Here is an 18,561-nt window from a genome sequence, read left to right as displayed (position 1 = left end):
ATGTTAGATTTATCTAGTGGGTGTGGAGAGTTGTGACATACCTACAGTTGAGCATTTTAGAAGGGACACCATAGACATCACTACATAATTTTGTTTCTTTTCATATACCACTACTAACTTAACTATTTTTGTATGTATTCCACCTTTGCTTACTCATCCTACTAGCATTTTCATCTTCTTCACCTTCAAAATGAGATTGATTTTATGGACTTTTGAGTACATTGATTTGGCTAAATCATTGTCTATTATAAAAATAAATAACCATTCAAAATAATAATTATATTCTTAATTTTCCACATCTAACATTTTATTTCATTACCTATTAACAAGTACACCTTTATCATTTTTATTGAATAATCCAATCACAATTTATCTTTGATAATTTTTGCGTGATTCTTTTAAATATTTTCAATTTTATATGTCATTTCAAAGTTAAATTTCTATCTTAACTGTCTATATATGATTTTGTTTTTCCTTTTCTTGAATTGGTATGTACACTAAAAAGGTAAAATAAAATATAAAGAAAAAAGACGAAAGTTGTGAGTTGATCACCGATGGGGGCTTCACCAATCGCTATATTTCTAGTTGCAGGTTGGGAGGGTCCAAGGGGCATGATTTAGTTTATCAAATTTGACCTTCATACTTGGAAGCTTTCAATCTGGACAAGGTTGTAATTTGTGAAGCAATGACGAGTGAGTTTTTAATTTTTATAAAAATATTAAAATCAAAATCAATATCAAAATCAAATTACTTTATTTCTTTAAAAAATTATAAATCAAAATAATGTTTTCTGACCTGTTTTTTGTCAACATGTCAATAACTTGTAAAACATTAAATTAATTTTATTGCGGGCCCATTGCGTGAAGCCCAAGCTAATGCAGATAGAAAACACCAATTGAAGCCCAAGTTGAAAGCGGTAAACGTCAGGATTTTACTTGCTGCACCTCCAAATGTTTTGAAAATTCCAAAATTATCCTCCCTTTACTACAAAATGGTGTGCTTAATTTTCCTTGATGTCAAATCCGCACATTGCAAGCCTAGAATGCAACCTCAACGTCATGTCGTCATCTCAGTCGTCCTCTTGAAGATCGATCCCCGCCAGCACCTCAAGAAGCCCACTCTCGTCCCCACTGTCGTGCCTCCGGTGCTCCTAATCACACTTCTCTTTCGTGCTCCTCTCAATGTTCGTGTGTTGGAGGCTTGATGACTAGGGTTTTCTAGCTAAGGGAAGGGAGTGCTGACTAAAGGGTAAATTTGTCCTTTAGTTGTAAAACCTTAAATTAGATTTATTGCGGGCCCATTGCGTGAAGTCCAAGCTAAACGTCAACCACTAGGATATAGAGGACGCTCTTAAAGCCCATAGAATCTTGAAACCAAGAATCTTGACACCCTCGCTGAAACGCTAACGATAAGAATAACGCTCGCCGATTAGTTAATTTCTTACACACACTCTTACTCTTTTATCTATACCAATATACCATTTGCGTTGTCGCAGTCACAGGCTTAAGGCAAAACCCTAAATTCTCTCACACTTTCGTCGGAATACTATTTTGGCTTTTTCCGTGACAAGATGCCGGCGAAGGACGACGGCTCCGACAAGGAGAAGTGCCTCGATCTCTTTCTCAAGATCGGCTTAGACGAGCGCACGGCTAAAAACACGGTCGCCAACAACAAAGTCACTGCCAATCTCACTTCCGTCATCGACGAGGTATCCTAAGTATACGTTTCTCAATTCAACAATCCCTCAATCTTTCTATTTTCGGATTCTCTTGATGGAATGTTTACATTTCCTTCATTCCTTGATTGCATGTGCGATTCTTCCATTGGATTTTTAGGCCGGTGCTACTGATGGATGCAGCCGAACGGTCGGAAATTTTCTTTACACGGTAACATGTCTTTGCATGCACTTGAGTTTGTGTTACACTCGGAATTTTTAATGTTTTTTGTTTCATTTTGTATGCTGTAACGGTAACTGAAATACATTAAGTCTATATAATACTGAGGGTCCATTTTATTGTCGTTTAGTTCTTTCGTTGACGGTTGATATGGTTGTTGCCGTTGATTTATGGGCAGGTTGCGACGAAGTACCCTGCAAATGCCTTGCCGCATCGCCCAACATTACTACAGTACATTGTCTCGTTAAAGGTTGCCGTCTTATGTCATATGATTGGCATATAGTGATACTAAGATTTTAGATGAAGTTTTAGCATCCATTTTTTCCCCTCTTACTAAGATTATTCTCGCAGGTGAAAACAACTGCCCAGTTAGATGCAGCATTATCATTTCTTGCTACCACAGGCTCCGAGAATCTTGATTTGGACCGGTTTGAAGAAGCTTGTGGTGTTGGTATGTAGAAAGAACTCTAGTGATCTAGTCTAGTATAAAATTGGCCTTAGTCTGGTTGGTAGTTAATTCCTTATGACAGTACTTGTTTGTTTTCAAGTTCACTGGATAGATTCAGCTCCTTGTATCTGGTTGTAGTAGTAGTATTGCTTTATTTCACTTAAATTGGGTTTTAATTAATTTTTAGTTTTGGAGTTCTTTGCTGTCCTAACTAACTTTTAGGTGGGTGACAAGTGTATCTTAAATCTCCTGCATACTTGAGCAGGTGTTGAGGTTTCAGAAGAAGATATCAAACAAGCTGTTAGTGAAGTTGTTGAGGAGAACAAGGCTACAATTTTGGAGCTACGTTATCGAACAAATGGTAGGTGCAGTTTTGGCTGCTGATGGATATAATAATTCAATTCTCACCGATTTCATTTCTTTGAAATCAGAAATTTCAATGATATGATTTGACTTCCAAATTTACATACTGTACAATCATGTCTACAAATTTTGAATTGGAATGCACTAAGCACCCTTACAATTCTTTTTAGACAATTGCATTCTGTGGATGATTAGTTGATTCATTCCTTATGCAATAAATTCCCCTTCTATATTGAACTGCAAATCTATTAGTGTTTAAGAACATTGATATTTTTTATCTTGCTAGTGGGTGAGTTGCTGGGGCATGTGCGCAAGAGGCTGCCATGGGGTGATGCAAAAGTTGCCAAGGTGACTGCTATGGAATGAACCTAATTCAATGGGTAGTTGGTTTACTTATTTCAAGTTTTAATACTGTTTAGTTGCTTTGCCCTTTTTTCCTATGGCAGCAACTTGTTGATGCAAAACTATATGAACTACTTGGTGATCGGACAGCAGCAGATGATGAAAAGCCTTCTAGAAAGAAGAAGGAGAAACCTGCTAAAGTAGAGGTGAGTGTGTTTCCAGTTATCTTTTTTGCCTTTACTTTTTATGACATCACTCATATGTTCACAATTCTACTTACATGCTTACATAGGATAAGGCAGCTCCTGTTTCTACCCCTGAAAAGTCACCTGAAGAAGACGTTAATCCATTTTTAATATTCCCTAATCCAGAGGAAAATTTCAAGGTATTTACTTTCCTTGTTTTAAAATTAAATTGCATTTTCATTATATTTTGTTCATGTTGTAGACTCAATGCTTCACTCTGTTAGGATGTAAGGAGTGAGTAATTTCCATTATACTGCTTGCTGATGACGTATGAATGTTTCTTATTGAACCTTTCTGGTTGGGATATTGTTCTTGCAAGGCTTTCAACATTATGAAATTCCCCTGATGCCAATATTCCTCCTTAAGTATGGAATTTTTCTTCTCATTAAATTACATCTGCAACATGTCTTGATGATAAGTTGATTTCAGGTGCATACTGAAGTGCCTTTTAGTGATGGTAGTATTTTGAGATGTTGCAATACAAGAGATCTGCTTGACAAACACTTAAAAGCAACAGGTGGAAAAGTCTTGACCCGGTTTCCACCCGAACCTAATGGATATTTGCATATTGGCCATGCAAAAGTATGTATTATGTTTCACATTGTAATTGTTATGCTAGTTGCTTCTTTTTTTTTTTTTTCAGCAATCTTTTATTTTATTATATTTAAAATAAAAACTTAATTATTGTTCAGGCAATGTTTATTGATTTTGGGTTGGCGAAAGACAGGGATGGAGGTTGCTATCTGAGGTGTGTACTTTTTTCAATTTTTTTCCTTTATATATTGGGTTGGCGAAATCCTGTGTGATTTGATCCCCTCCTCTCTCTCTCTCTCTCTCTCTCTCTATATATATATATATATATATATTGCAATCTCCCTTTGATATTTTTTGTCTAGGATTTTCTGGTCATTTGTAACAGTTCAGTGCAATTCCGTATTGTATAAATGCGCATAGTTTTGCAATCTTTATCTTCTGTTCACTACATAGGACCTTGGAAGTCAGTAAAAAAGATTTTATTAATTGCTGAGAATGACTGAATAGTTGCATTATTTTGGAGTTTGTAACTTGTTAGGCTAGTGAATACTTCGCAATAATAACATGGTTATCAAAGATGTGTTCCTAGAAGTTTTTCACGTTTACTAAATTTCTGTTAAAATCCCTATAAGCATTCATTAGAACTTTGAAATTGGACATGCACTTTAACTTCCAAGTTCCAAGTTGATGGCTTGTGGCACTTCCAGGTATGATGATACAAATCCTGAAGCAGAAAAGAAAGAGTATATTGATCATATTGAAGAAATTGTCCAGTGGATGGGTTGGAAACCATTTAAGGTATGTTGGTTTGTTTTGTAGCACCTCTTGGCTCATGTGATTGTTCCAACTTAGCTATTTAGATGCTTAACAGTTTTGTGATAATATTTGCAGATTACTTACACAAGTGATTACTTCCAAGAATTGTACGAATTAGCAGTGGAGCTCATAAAAAAGGGTCATGCTTATGTTGATCATCAGGTTGGTATCTAAACATCTGAATAGCCTATTACTACAAATATTTTACACGTTCATTTGTGTAAAATGTTTCATTGGTTCTTTCTTTTGGGTGGATTTATAACATGTAAAAGCCTCTAATTAAATTGATTTATTTAAAGCACTCATTCTGAGCCCTTTGGTAGTTTAGTCTGAAAATCCCAGTTGCTTGGAATTATATTACCAACCCTTGTGTTATAAATTTGTGTCCTCATGCCTAAATGGGAGGACATCTCTTGTGGTATTCTCTTTCTTATTGTGATGCGTGCCTTCACCACTATCCAGCACTTTTTAATATAAATTTTAAAATTTTTTATTGTTCATGTTTTTCTTTTACATTAAAATCTTTTCTTTCCTTTAAATCTTAGCTTATTACATTCATTTTTTAATATTAAAATTCTCTTTTTCATCCCAAATATCAGTCACTTGTACTAACATATTAATTCTTTTAATTTTTTAGATAAACTTTTTTCTCCCTAAATCTAACTATTTATATTATTCACCTATTTATTTGAATTAAATATGTTTGTTGATCTCGTATTTTAAATTTTTACCATTAATTTTATACTCTTAAAAATTTACTTAAAAATATTGCATAGCATACTTACTAAGTCCAGAAGAAAACAATTAACGTGGAATGACTTATGGAGGATGAGGTAATTACATCATGCTATTGAATTTGTATTAGTTGCAACAAAAATTAACTATTTATAAATGATTTGGTTGTAGACACCTGATGAGATAAAGGAGTATAGGGAGAAGAAACTGAACAGTCCTTGGAGAGACAGACCAATTTCAGAGTCATTGAAACTCTTTGAGGATATGAAAAATGGCAGTATCGAAGAAGGAAAAGCCACTCTTAGAATGAAGCAGGACATGCAGAGTGATAACTACAATATGTATGACCTTATTGCATATAGAATTAAGGTAAGTACTCAACTGCATTTTTTTATTGCTCAAATTTCTTTGGGAGATAATAATTTATTTCTTATGACGTGAATGCTTTCTGCATCTTAGTTTACCCCACACCCTCATGCTGGAGACAAATGGTGTATCTATCCAAGTTATGATTATGCACACTGCATTGTGGATTCTCTAGAGAATATCACACATTCAGTAAGTTGTCTTTCACTCAATTTCCTCCAGGTGTTGATACAATTTTCTTGCTGGTAACCTAAGTTCTTTTTTATTACCCATTTGCTGTTTGAACCTTCAACAAGACTGTTAATCCTCGATGCTTAAGCTCTCCTAATTTTATCACTATATTAATAGTGGTGGTCCTTATGATAACGTCCCTTTTTGTAAAGATGATGATATTTGGATATTTTAAGATAATACCTAGGCAGCAAGATTCCTAATTTCTCCTTCAGCATTGGCATGCTTTAAATTTTCGGTGATATTTATAGTTACAGAGTTAGATTTTGGAAGATCATTTAGTTGGAGTTATTATGTTTTAAAATGTGTGTGGTTCTCCATATTAATTAGTAGTTCAATCTTTATGTACATCATGATTTTGATTTTTTAAATTATATCAGTCCTACAAGCGTGCAGTGCATAATGCTCTATTCACTAAGCATAATAATGGTCAATGCTTGATGGCTTCGTTCCTTACAAATAGCATTCAGATAACATTATAATTTACCTGTTGTGTTAATGTATGCTTTGACTGATGACTCTGTTTATTGGGATTATCTATATATATTGCTAATTCATGAATATCTCATGCAGCTGTGTACACTTGAATTTGAGACACGTCGTGCATCATACTATTGGTTGTTGCATGCGTTAGGCATTTACCAACCTTATGTGTGGGAGTATTCAAGGTTGAATGTCTCTAACACAGTTATGTCAAAGCGTAAGGTGAAGCAACAATTTTGCACAATGTAATAATTTGTTGAGTTCTATTATTATGCTTATGATTTGCCATTCCCTAACTACATATTATTCTTTGTTAAAGCTAAATCGTCTAGTTACAGAGAAGTGGGTTGATGGGTGGGATGATCCTCGTTTGATGACACTAGCTGGTTTGCGGCGTAGAGGCATGACCCCAACTGCAATCAATGCTTTTGTCCGAGGAATTGGAATAACTAGAAGGTATGATATCAATTTCCAACTACAGCTGTTTGTATAAATATACTATTTCTAAGTTATTGACGTGGAAAAGTACTTGAAACATCTCACTCTTTTGTTTATATTTTATACTGAAAATTGTTCTAAATTTCATTTTAGCTTTATCCTTTCCTAGTTATTACTGTCAGAAGTTGTATCTATTCGTGTTTGGTAATGCTATATTATATTTGATCATATCTATTGCAACTTAAGTCTATTTCATCCCCTGATTTTGCAAAGATATTTCTGAATGTGTTTTGACAGTTTTAACAAAACATTTGTGTGATCCATGTTGATTCCACCTAGTAGAAAAAACCGAACTGGTAATTGAACCAGTGAGAGCTCTGTTTCACGGTTTATTTTGGTTCAACTGTGGGTGAGCTTTGGTTCAACTGTGGGTGAGCTGTGATAGAACCGATAGTAATTAAATTTATGTTTTTCAATTCTATATAATATAGTATTTTAAGTAATGAAATAATACTCCCTCCAGTCCTTTGTCTAAGAAATAAATAATCAATTTATCAATATCAATGAAAGTAGTTAAGTTAGTTAATTTTAATTAATGTCATAAATTTAATTTTTATTCTAAAAATATCGAAAGAATTAAATGGTTTAAATTGTGGTTATATTTAGTGACACTACACGTAATTCCAAAGATAATTTTTCCCCCAATTAGTGATTTATATTGTTAATAGGCCAATAAAAGCATGAGTGTCTCATTAACAGACTTTACAGTAAATTAAGGGGTATAAAAGGAAATTAGCAAGTAATACATCTATAGGTCTGTTTCTTATAATGAGGAGCAAAAAAATGCATCCATTTGTTTCTTATTTAAAGGACAAGAGGGAGTATAAAATTATAAGAAATCAAGATATAAAAATTATAAATTAATATAAATGACTAAATTATATGTTTACAAGACAAATAATAATTGGAAAAATAATGTTTACCTATGTGTAATCCTTAAATGTATCTTTAATTTATCTTAAATATGTTTTAGATTAAATTAAAAAATAAGAAGATTAAAAAAAAGAAAATGGAAATTTTTGGATCTGTTTAACTGTTCTGTTCTGAGATTTTTCCTGTTATTTGAGTTAAACCAGTCACCAGGCCGGTTCCCAGTAGCACTGGTTGATCTGGATTTTCGTCAAGATATTGCATTCTAAATGCTGATATATTGGTTTTTGACAAATTTAAGACATGAGGGGAATATTGCATTGGGATGGTGGGATTCTTATTGCAAGATGCAGAAACAGAAAATAGGGAGAGAAATGGATAATTTAACAAGGCTTAAACTTGGTGAACAATAGGCCTATGTCTACAGGTGGAAATAATGAACATTTGAAGATTACTGAAAGTAGCTATTTACCCATGAAACCCTAATCTTGAGCCACTTTTACTACCTAACTATTGGTTTTACTGTGTGTATCTGTACTGCAGGTTATTTGTGTCAGGTCATGTGTCAGGAAGACAAAATTATAATACCATCTACTTTCTAAACTATATTAATGACAAATACGACCAGAAAAATGAACAAATCTTTGAAGAAATAGTTGGCTTGACAATGCCTCATTGAAATCAATTGATTCACTATCTACTTTATGTGTTCTTTGCATGAGCTTGTTCTATTATTCTTCTTTGGGGTTTTAATGTGTGCCTTACTATGAAGCACAAACACCTCTCTTGTTCGAAGTGTTGGACATGTTTCCGATACGACACTCCCCGACACTTGTTTGACACTTCTTATTAAGTGTTTAATTTAAAAATCATTTTTTATTGGCTTGAACACTTAAGTTAACACCTTTACACAACTCATACACTTGAAAAAATACAGAAGGTTGGTTTAAAAAGGTGAATATACCATCATTTTAGATATTTTGTTATATGTTACTCATATTTCATTTCATTAGAGTCTATGTTTGTGTGTGTATGCGGTGTCCCCGTGTCCTAGATTTTAGACATTGGCTGCGTTAAAGTGTCTGTGTTGTGTCTGGTGTCCGTGCTTCATAGAGGTGCCTAAGGAAAATACAGATTTGAAGCTTTAACCATTGACTGTAGCTTATGTCCTAGATTTTAGACATTGGCTGCGTCAAAGTGTCTGTGTTGTGTCTGGTGTCCGTGCTTCATAGAGGTGCCTAAGGAAAATACAGATTTGAAGCTTTAACCATTGACTGTAGCTTATGTCCAAGAACAAGAACATGCACACTGGTTTTGCATTAATACTGATATATCAGGGTGGAAGTGCATTATTATTTACAATTTTCTTCCTCTTGCTGTAGTGATGGCACTTTGATTTCTGTGGAACGCCTTGAATATCATGTTAGGGAAGAATTGAACAAAACAGCACCTCGTGCAATGGTTGTCCTACATCCACTCAAGGTATATTTGTTTGTGTTCTTTTCTGCAGTATACTGTTCTGACTTAATTAGCTAAGACTTGTTGATTTTGTCTTGTAAGGTTGTCATTACTAATCTTGAAGCCAACTCAGCAATTGAGGTTGATGCAAAGAAATGGCCTGATGCTCAAGCTGATGATGCTTCTGCTTTCTACAAGGTGAAATTGAACTTGTGAAAACTGATATCTTTAGGAAATCTTGTTGCAGAAACTAATTGTACCCAACTTTTATCCTATGATGATATTCAATATCTTGTTAAAGTAAAATGTATTGTTAAGCTTTATCATGGTATTACCACTTCATATGATGTTGGTAGGCTTATGTTTGTATGCTTCTGATTTTATGTTGTTATGCATTTGTTCTTAGATTCCATTTTCCAATGTTGTATATATTGAACATTCGGACTTCCGGATGCAAGATTCAAAAGATTATTATGGCCTTGCTCCTGGGAAATCTGTGATACTCAGGTTAGTAGAAGGTACAAATTGATATTGTGAATGAGAATTTATAGGTCCAGTATTCAAAATTTTCATTATTTTGTGCAGATATGCATTTCCTATAAAGTGCACTGAAGTTATTCTAGCTGATGATAATGAGACTATTCTTGAAATTCGAGCCGAGTATGATCCTTCAAAGAAGACCAAGCCTAAGGTTTGCCAACTTTGCCAATTCTGCTGGTTAAAAATAGTCTACAAGAGTTGGTAAGATTCGATTGGTGATCTTTGCAAAATTTTTGTTTTTAGGGGGTTCTCCATTGGGTTGCTCAACCTTCTCCTGGAGTTGATCCATTGAAGGTGGAAGTCAGATTGTTTGAGAGGCTATTCCTATCAGAGGTTGGCTATTCTTCATGTCCGGCTGGTCTTTTTACATGTATATTCTTGTTTGCTAATAATATTTCCCTGTTATGGTTAAATCACTGCAATAGAATCCCGCTGAACTTGACAACTGGCTTGGCGATTTGAACCCAAATTCCAAAGTGATAATTCCCGATGCATATGGTGTGTCTTCCATACAGAATGCAAAAGTTGGGGACAATTTCCAATTTGAAAGATTAGGTACTTTACGTTGACTACTTATTGTTTCTTCATCTTTCCTTGCTTAATATCTGATCCTTATATCTGCTATTCCAGGCTATTTTGTGGTTGACCGGGACTCGACATCAGAAAAACTTGTTTTTAATAGGACTGTCACCTTAAAGGGCAGCTATAGCAAAGGTGGAAAGTAGGGTCCCTGAATATTGATTAGAAGTAACAAGGTGGGACAGGCAGGTCTGCGGGTAATACTTGTTTAAATAGCTACTTATAATGCATAGTTTTTTCTTTGAGGGGGTGGGGGGTTATGTACAAACATATTTACTGGCCACTTAGCCATGTACATTTTCTTAAGGGATTACTCAATAGTTCCCCAATTATTTAATTATTTTGTTTGGTTGGTTTTGTAGTTTGAAGATTTTTTCTGTTTACTCCCAATGTAGTACCAAATTGCTGTTATTTTCCTACCATTTTGTGTAAAATTAGTTCTGAAGAATCTTTCCCTTTACATTTAAGTGAAAATCAAGTCTAATTTTTGTTCATGTGACAGGATAAATGTTATTTTGATTAACAGTGATGTGTATCCTAAGTTGAATTAATCTTATTATTAATATTACGTTCAAAAACTAAAAACTAAAGAAGCACTTATTTTGTGACTTTTTCTTACACGACATTTATTATGAGACACAGAGACTAGTTTTATTTGTGCCAATTCAATTTGGCACAAGGAGGCATGCAAGAATACTTTTAATTTTGTGTTTACTTGAGAAAAACTATTATGATGAAAAACATGTGTAAATGATACATCACTTTTGTGTTGAAGACCGGATGGAGATTGATACGGGTTAACCCGTGCACTACCCAATACCCATGAATGTTTGGTGGTTCTGGGTTTGTACTTTGTAGTGGTCTATATGGTTGTATAAAAATAGTATCATCTTAAAAAATGAGTAGGCAAGTGTTGAGAATGCGTTGGATCTAGTAAAATTTAGATTTCGGTCACGGTTAAATGTCAAAGGGATTTTTTGTACTAATCCTCCGGTTCTTTCGGGAGTTGGAGTTTGATTTGGAGGTAAGGAAAATTTGACTAAAAATTGTTTTCGTCAAGAATTAAATTTGGATATTAATTTAATAATTTAATTTTAATTTTAGTATATTAATCATTTGATTTAATCACTTGATCAAGAAAGGAATTTTCATTTATTTCTTTTGCATTGAACTTCTCATCCAATGTACTATTATAATATGTAAGAAAAATGCATTTTGTATGTGTGTTGGGTACTTTTACACCCCTTTGTTAATCATAAATTTGTGTATACCTTGATGTTTGCATTAAGAGATAAGTATGTGATATGATAGAAAAGAAGGATAATGAGAAATGAGAAATATTAATTAGGTGTAAAAAAGCAGCATATTCTTTTTCTATTAATAAAAAAAATCCATTTTGACTCCAGTGCAATGATGATTCCTTGATAATTATGTTATTAATGCAAAACATTCACCGGCTTTATTAAACATTGTAAAAAAAGTTGGTTGGTCATTTTTAGGAATATTTTCATTGAATCATATTTTTTTTTCGTTTATAATATTTGAATTCGATATTTTATTTAGAGTGTGTTTGGATAGAAGATTTTAACTGAGAAAAGTAATTTATCAGAGAATTTGAATTTCTGTAATTTAGAATTCATTGTTTGGGTGTTTTTTATGAAGAATTTAAAATTTTGGAATTTTAAAACAGAATTTTAAACAACTAAAAATTTGGAATTTCAATTTCCAAGGTGAGAAATTGAAATTCTCTTCTTACAGTCTTCTCCAAGAAACACCTTTGAGCTCCTAAAACATCGGTGTGAGCATAGAGGAACACGTATAACTAACATACCAATCATATTTTTTTTTTCATCCTCATAATTTTAACTTTTTTTTATCCAAACATAAAATTTTGAAAATGAAAGAATTTTAATTGAAGTATTTGAAATTCTTAGAATTTAAAATTTCTCAAAATTTTAAATTTTTCCATCCAAACACACTCTTAAGGAATTTGATACCGTTCCATCTGAATCAACGATAATCATTAATGCTACTATATACAAAATACTACTGAAACGAAAACTTAAAACATAGAAGTTCTTACAAAATTATGGAAAATCAATAAGCATAAATGCCATAATTCTTGGTAACAAAAGAAAGACGGCAATTATGTCTTAACTATTGTTTTCTTTTTTTATACCTATTTTATTTTTATGTGAAATTTCTTATTACTTTAAAATTGCTTTTCCTTTTAAAATTCATGTCTTATTTTTATTAATGTATATATAAAAAAGTTGAAATATATTGGAATAATATTAACCATACAATCGGGACAAGAGAAATGATAATATTGTTTAATTTTATTCTATTATTCCAATTTTCATTGCCACCAAAATCAATCAGAAAACCGAAAGTTATTATCCTACGCTATCCCTAGGGACATCTTGAATCGTATGCCATCACCTAGAGAATTTGTATATATATAGTTGATGTATTGCATTAAGTTTCTATTCAGAAATTCATAATATATAGCTACAGTACGATATGCATTAGTACTTCCCATGACCATGAGTTCTCATCATAAATGGTCACCAACTTAAAACCTTATCCAAATTAATTATACTTTAAATCTGCTTATTGCATATTCTTAATAAGCTACTACTAGTTAAGAGAATAACTCTTAAGCTAACTGCTATCTTTTAGTATTTCAGGTGTCTCAAAATATGTGAAATGTTACAAGTTTAGGATGATCCAAACCGTCTAATTATATTTTATGGTTGCGAGATTATATTCCGAGATCCAATATAGATTGACCACTAGAAGTTTGCAGTACTAGTATTTCTTATTTATAAAAGTATAAAATCTAAGCCACTTGCTTACACTTCCCATTCCAGAGATTACAATATTTAGCGTTTGGTAGAGTTTATGCTAAAATTATCATATGATTGCACTCAGATGTGATTTTGCAACTATATATTCTCTGTAGCTACCCTGTGATTGTTGAATCAGAATCCTTATCCCCAGTGAGCCTTGAGCATAAAGGTTGGGCTACATCAGCTCCCATACTAAAATCGGATGCAAGAATGTTATTAGCATTGCAATTTTCATTCACAAATAAAAAAGTTATTCTTATAGGAATATAAAGGATGGCTTAGTAGTGCCATTCCCTTCAATGGGGCTCATCACCGTATACCCGATATAGTGAAAATGTTCACTACTTGTCATACAATTCTCAATCTTTTACTTTTATTAAGCTCAACTATTGCTTGTTTTTAATGCAGCTTACAAAATCAGGAAGAGTTTTTGAAAAATAAAGACAATTATATCTACAAAAGTAATCAAATCGATGTGGGGTAAGTGGTTTTTGTCCTTTTGGGCTGCGATAACCAATCAAAGTAAACAAGATCAGTCTTCCTAAACAAAGGAAAGGAAAGTAAAAGGGTCTCAGTCTCATTCTCATTCTCGATCCCTATTATGGAGTTTGGTCTAGTCACGCTTACATTTGATAGCGAGAGGGTTGATTTGATTGAAAGTAAGGGAGAATGAGTATTATTTATCTATCTATATCCATCTACCAATCCAATCTCTGGCTTTCAGAGGTTCCAATTCCCATTCCCATGAATAATAATTTGCACAAAGAGAGCACATGCTTGGGTGCCACCTTTTCAATCTAAAGCCAAAAGAGTTTATTATCTGAACCAACTGGAATACGGCAGCTTATCCAGCTGACACATGTTATCGCATATGCTGCCATTCACTTCCTATAATTTACCAGTAATTTAAGACCACTAATTCGAAAATCAGAAACAAAATCTATATATAACATTTAATGTTACTAATGTAGTATAATCTTTTATTGCGACTTATAATAAAAATCATCGTTCTTAAGGTAAAAGAAAAGAAGGGTAGAGAATGATGCTGTAGACTTAATAAGTGGCTCCAAATTTTACCACGTTCGGGAAAGAATCATGCACAAGCAAGAACAGTTGTCAGCTTTATTTTAATACTGATCAATGATATGTATTTTTTTTTATGGAAGATAATTTTTTTGGAATTACATAATATATATTATAATAAACAACTAAACTAAATTACATATATTTTTTATTTATAAAAAACAGATAAAACTATCATAAATAATAAAGCTTTCATTATAGATATTTAATGCAGCTATATATATACTCAACTGTCAAACTTAAAAAATTATTGGTTAAACTTGAACAGCAATACAAGTTGATTTATTTGTGTATTCAGTGGTTTGTTGGCGGCGTTATTGTTGCATGAATAAAATGTGAGTCATTTATTTCTTTTGCCATTTGTTTTTGACCGTGCCCTTTGTTTTCGCACGAAGACTTTGAAAACTGCACAGTAAATGTAAAGCAACAGCTGTGGTTGAAAGATGTGAGGGATGTTTCTCTTCTTGATTCGTAGAACAGAAAAAATAAAATTGAACGTAGCAGACAAGAACTTTAAAAGCAGTCTTTATCTGTGGTTGAACGTAGAAACCGCTGTAGTCACGCCGCCCTCTCTCTCTGGCTCCTTTATAATCGATATCTTAGTTCAATTGCCAAAGTGTAGCTTCAATATTCATGTGTGTTGCTTTCAAATCATATCAATAATGCCCTAATTATTGTGTCACTGTCACACATCATGCGCATGCACTAAGTTTTTTTTTCTAAGACCTCAAACTCGATCAAAGAGATAGATTCATCGCTGTAATGTGACAATGACACAGCTTTAGTGCATTTAGTTTTCTTCAATTTCTTGTTTCAGTTGTTGTGAATTAATTGGTGGCACCCCAGCCGCTAATTTAGCAAAGGATAAGGATTTGGTTGAGATTACTGTTTCAAGGTCTTAGAATGAGACTCACTCTGCCTTTGGTCAGTCAAACTGAAAATTGAGCCTTAATTTAACATTTGTAAATATAAATAACACATGCACGTGCCTTTCACTACATACAGAGAAATCTCTCTCATTACTGACTGCGAACTAATTTTTCTTTTGGTGAATAAGCAACTAATTCTTTGACGAATTACTATTCAAATTTTTATTATTTTTCTTTTAATTGAGAGGTACTCTCTTTTTTTTAAAAAAAATAGTCTTATTAGATAAGGATACACTTAGTTCGTTAACTAGGTTATAAATGACCAACTTCTTCTACTAGACTTAAATCTTATTAGTTATTATTTTTTTGACAGGGAAATATATTAGTTATTATTAAAACTTTATTATGAGAAGCCTTCATGTATAATTTTTGATTGTTTAAAATAACATTCTCAGGTAAATACACATAAAAAACCAAACGAATCTTGTCTTTTTTTAAAAAAAAAATTAAAATTTATTTTTTAAAAAAGTTAAGAATTTTAAAAATAAAATAAAAATTATCGATGATTTTCATTTTTTAAGTTTATGACTTTTTATAATAATTATGAAAATTATTAAGAATATATTCTTTTGATACACTCTTTCTAATAGATCCTCTCTTACTAGTTAAAATTTATTAAAAACTATAAACTCAAAAGTTATTAAATAAAATGTAAGATTTACAAAATTTTGTGATTTTTAATAAACTTTGATAAATGAAAGATAATTTGTTTTAAAAAAAAATTCTAAAGTAAAGAGAAGAAGAAGACAACTTAATTTCTAAATATTAAGTTAAAATTAAGTTTTTATTTATTTATTTTAATGACTGGGTAGTCAAATTTTATTATTAGATATTTAATCATAATACAGGAACCACAATAAAATAAATATTTTTGCATTATGACTCTCTTTGCGAGTGTAATCAGTGTAAGATAGGGATGAGGGGACATGACATGAGCGTGTCATGGTCTCCAACTTTGTGATTTCCTTTACATATTTGTGTGTTTTATTCCTCTTAAATTTGATCTAAGTTTTAGTTTTTTATTTTAATTCTTGTAAGTTTTAATTTTTTTTAAAATGATATCTATCAATACTTTAATATTGTGACATGACATATTTAATTACATATTATGTTATTACTAAAAAAAAATACTATTTTAAAAATATTTTAATATTTTTTAAGGATTAAAATTAATATTTTCTTTGCAAGACAAAAGGCCTGATAAAATCATATTTATATAAATTAAAAATATATGTAAGTTTATATTATTTTTTTTATACATTTAGCTGATGCCTCTGAAAAAACTGAAGTTTTACATTTTCTCTTTATTCAAGTCACGGAATGTTTCTTTTTTTTTTTTCCTCTCTCGCTCTCCTAGTTTTAATAATTAGGAAGATTTTTTTCAGCTAGAATAGAATTGAATTTTTTTAATATGACTCGCAAGAATATTAACATATATATCTAAAGTACCACTCCATCAAGATTTATATAAATTAAGACAACAGTACGCAGCCTGAGGGAGTTTGAAGGAAATAAAGAAATGACCCTGCCAAAATGAATTCAAATTAAATGGATATTTGACAAAATGATTTATCTTTGAGTATTAAATGTTACATTTTCTTAAAATATTTAAAAGTGCGTCAAATTTATTATGTTATTTTTTTTATATATTTGGATTTCATAAACATTTTTCTTTAAATATTTTTATTTTAAAATTATATGTATGTTTTCTTAAATCTAAATTTTATCATAATAAATCACAAAATAAATAAAATTCAATAAAAAAATGTTAAATAAGTTGTACAATTAATAAAATAAAATATTCATAAAAGACACATGACACGTCTTCCTCAAGTTATATATTAAAAGACAACATCATATCTAAATGATTTTTTTTATTATCAAAATGTCATTAATGCTAGTGATTTTGGATTCGATCGTAAAATCATGGTGATAAAAAAATAACAGTAAATAATTTAATTTTTTAAGACAAAAATTTTGAATATAAGTTTTTATAAGTAATAAACAAGTGACAAGAAATTTATATTTTTCTTAAATAAGATTCATTTACTTCGACTTAAGTTATTTAAAAAATTAAAGTAATTTTCAAATATTAAAAGTCTTAAATAAAAATATGAATTAAAATTAAAAAGAAGGAAACAATAACTATACTACATAATATATAGGTTAATAGGTGTCCCACTTTCTCAAGAAGTAAAATTGGTAAAGACATGCAATAATTGCATGATAAATAGTTACATAAAAGTTTAGGGTTGAAATTCTGAATTGATGTAACATTCAATGAAACAGATATTTCTCGAAACAAAAAAATGGGTTTTTTTTTTTTACATAAACAATCCTTCAACATTATAGAAGGAAATTAAATGACCTTTTTAGAGTTTATTTCAGTTTTAGTTTTCGGTTAATATATTTTTATTTGTAATTATAAAATTTTCTAATTATTCTTTACTTTTTAAAGCTTACAAAGAAAATTATAAAATGACAAAATATTATTTTATTATTTTATTTTCAAATTATTGAAATAAAAAGGTAAATTGAAAACAAGATAATAATTTTATAATTTTATTCAAATTATATCAACTAAATCAAAAACAAAGCAAAGCAAACCCTTAACCCTCCCATCTTATCCAAAATGGGAAAATATTTTCAACCCGTGATGCTATCAAAGTATGCTACCAAATATTTTAAAGAGAAATGATTGTTAAAAAAAAAAAAACTCTTTACAACTTCCTCCCCTTCCCCCACTATCTATTTTTATTTTAAAAATAAATTCAGTCCCATTCGTTTCTAATTTCCAATAATAAATTGAAAGTTTAAGAAGGTAGCAAATTATACGAGGACTGATACACTAACAGTAACTTAAAATTTGTATTACCAAAGTCGTGTTTTTGAAAGGCACATTCCGATCACATACTTAGAATCCATGAAGCATTTTCTAATTTTATCTATCTAGCTTAAATCTTATAATAAACACCTCTCCCTATTTTTTCTCTAAGATATGGTTGTAACTAAAAGAAGAAATATTGCCACACACACACACACAAAAAGAAATATAGCTCCTAACAGGCTAACACAGGAATCACACTGTTTGCTACACGTGCTTAGGAAAATTTTTATTCGCCTGTAAAGTAGTTTTTGTGAAAGTCTTCTGTGCAAACTAATTAAAGATGAGCTAAGGTTGATTTTAACCAAGAAAAGCGGGTTCTTTCATTGAAGGTATTTTTGAATCTATAGAAATCACTTTTTTTCCAAAAGTTGAAATTCCTGATGACATTTGTTTAGCTCGTGCGAATG

The 18,561-nt window shown here is 31.4% G+C and overlaps 1 protein-coding gene across 1 annotated transcript; it reads left to right on the top strand.

Moving 5' to 3' along the window:
* Window positions 1-1,375: 1,375 nt before the first annotated feature.
* On the top strand, window positions 1,376-10,897 carry LOC114403146 (glutamine--tRNA ligase). The gene is made up of 23 exons (XM_028365927.1): window positions 1,376-1,708; window positions 1,836-1,886; window positions 2,074-2,145; window positions 2,247-2,346; window positions 2,609-2,704; window positions 2,993-3,054; window positions 3,153-3,254; window positions 3,341-3,433; window positions 3,723-3,875; window positions 3,986-4,041; window positions 4,535-4,625; window positions 4,719-4,805; window positions 5,550-5,747; window positions 5,838-5,936; window positions 6,549-6,680; window positions 6,778-6,914; window positions 9,209-9,308; window positions 9,387-9,482; window positions 9,691-9,791; window positions 9,870-9,975; window positions 10,068-10,157; window positions 10,250-10,379; window positions 10,455-10,897. The coding sequence occupies exons 1-23, from the start codon at window positions 1,571-1,573 to the stop codon at window positions 10,547-10,549; spliced, it is 2,385 nt and encodes a 794-aa protein (XP_028221728.1). The 5' UTR covers window positions 1,376-1,570; the 3' UTR covers window positions 10,550-10,897.
* Window positions 10,898-18,561: the final 7,664 nt, after the last annotated feature.

Source organism: Glycine soja, chromosome 20, assembly GCF_004193775.1.
Source record: "Glycine soja cultivar W05 chromosome 20, ASM419377v2, whole genome shotgun sequence".
Classification (NCBI taxonomy): Eukaryota; Viridiplantae; Streptophyta; class Magnoliopsida; order Fabales; family Fabaceae; genus Glycine; species Glycine soja.
This window is presented reverse-complemented; position numbering and strand designations above follow the sequence as displayed.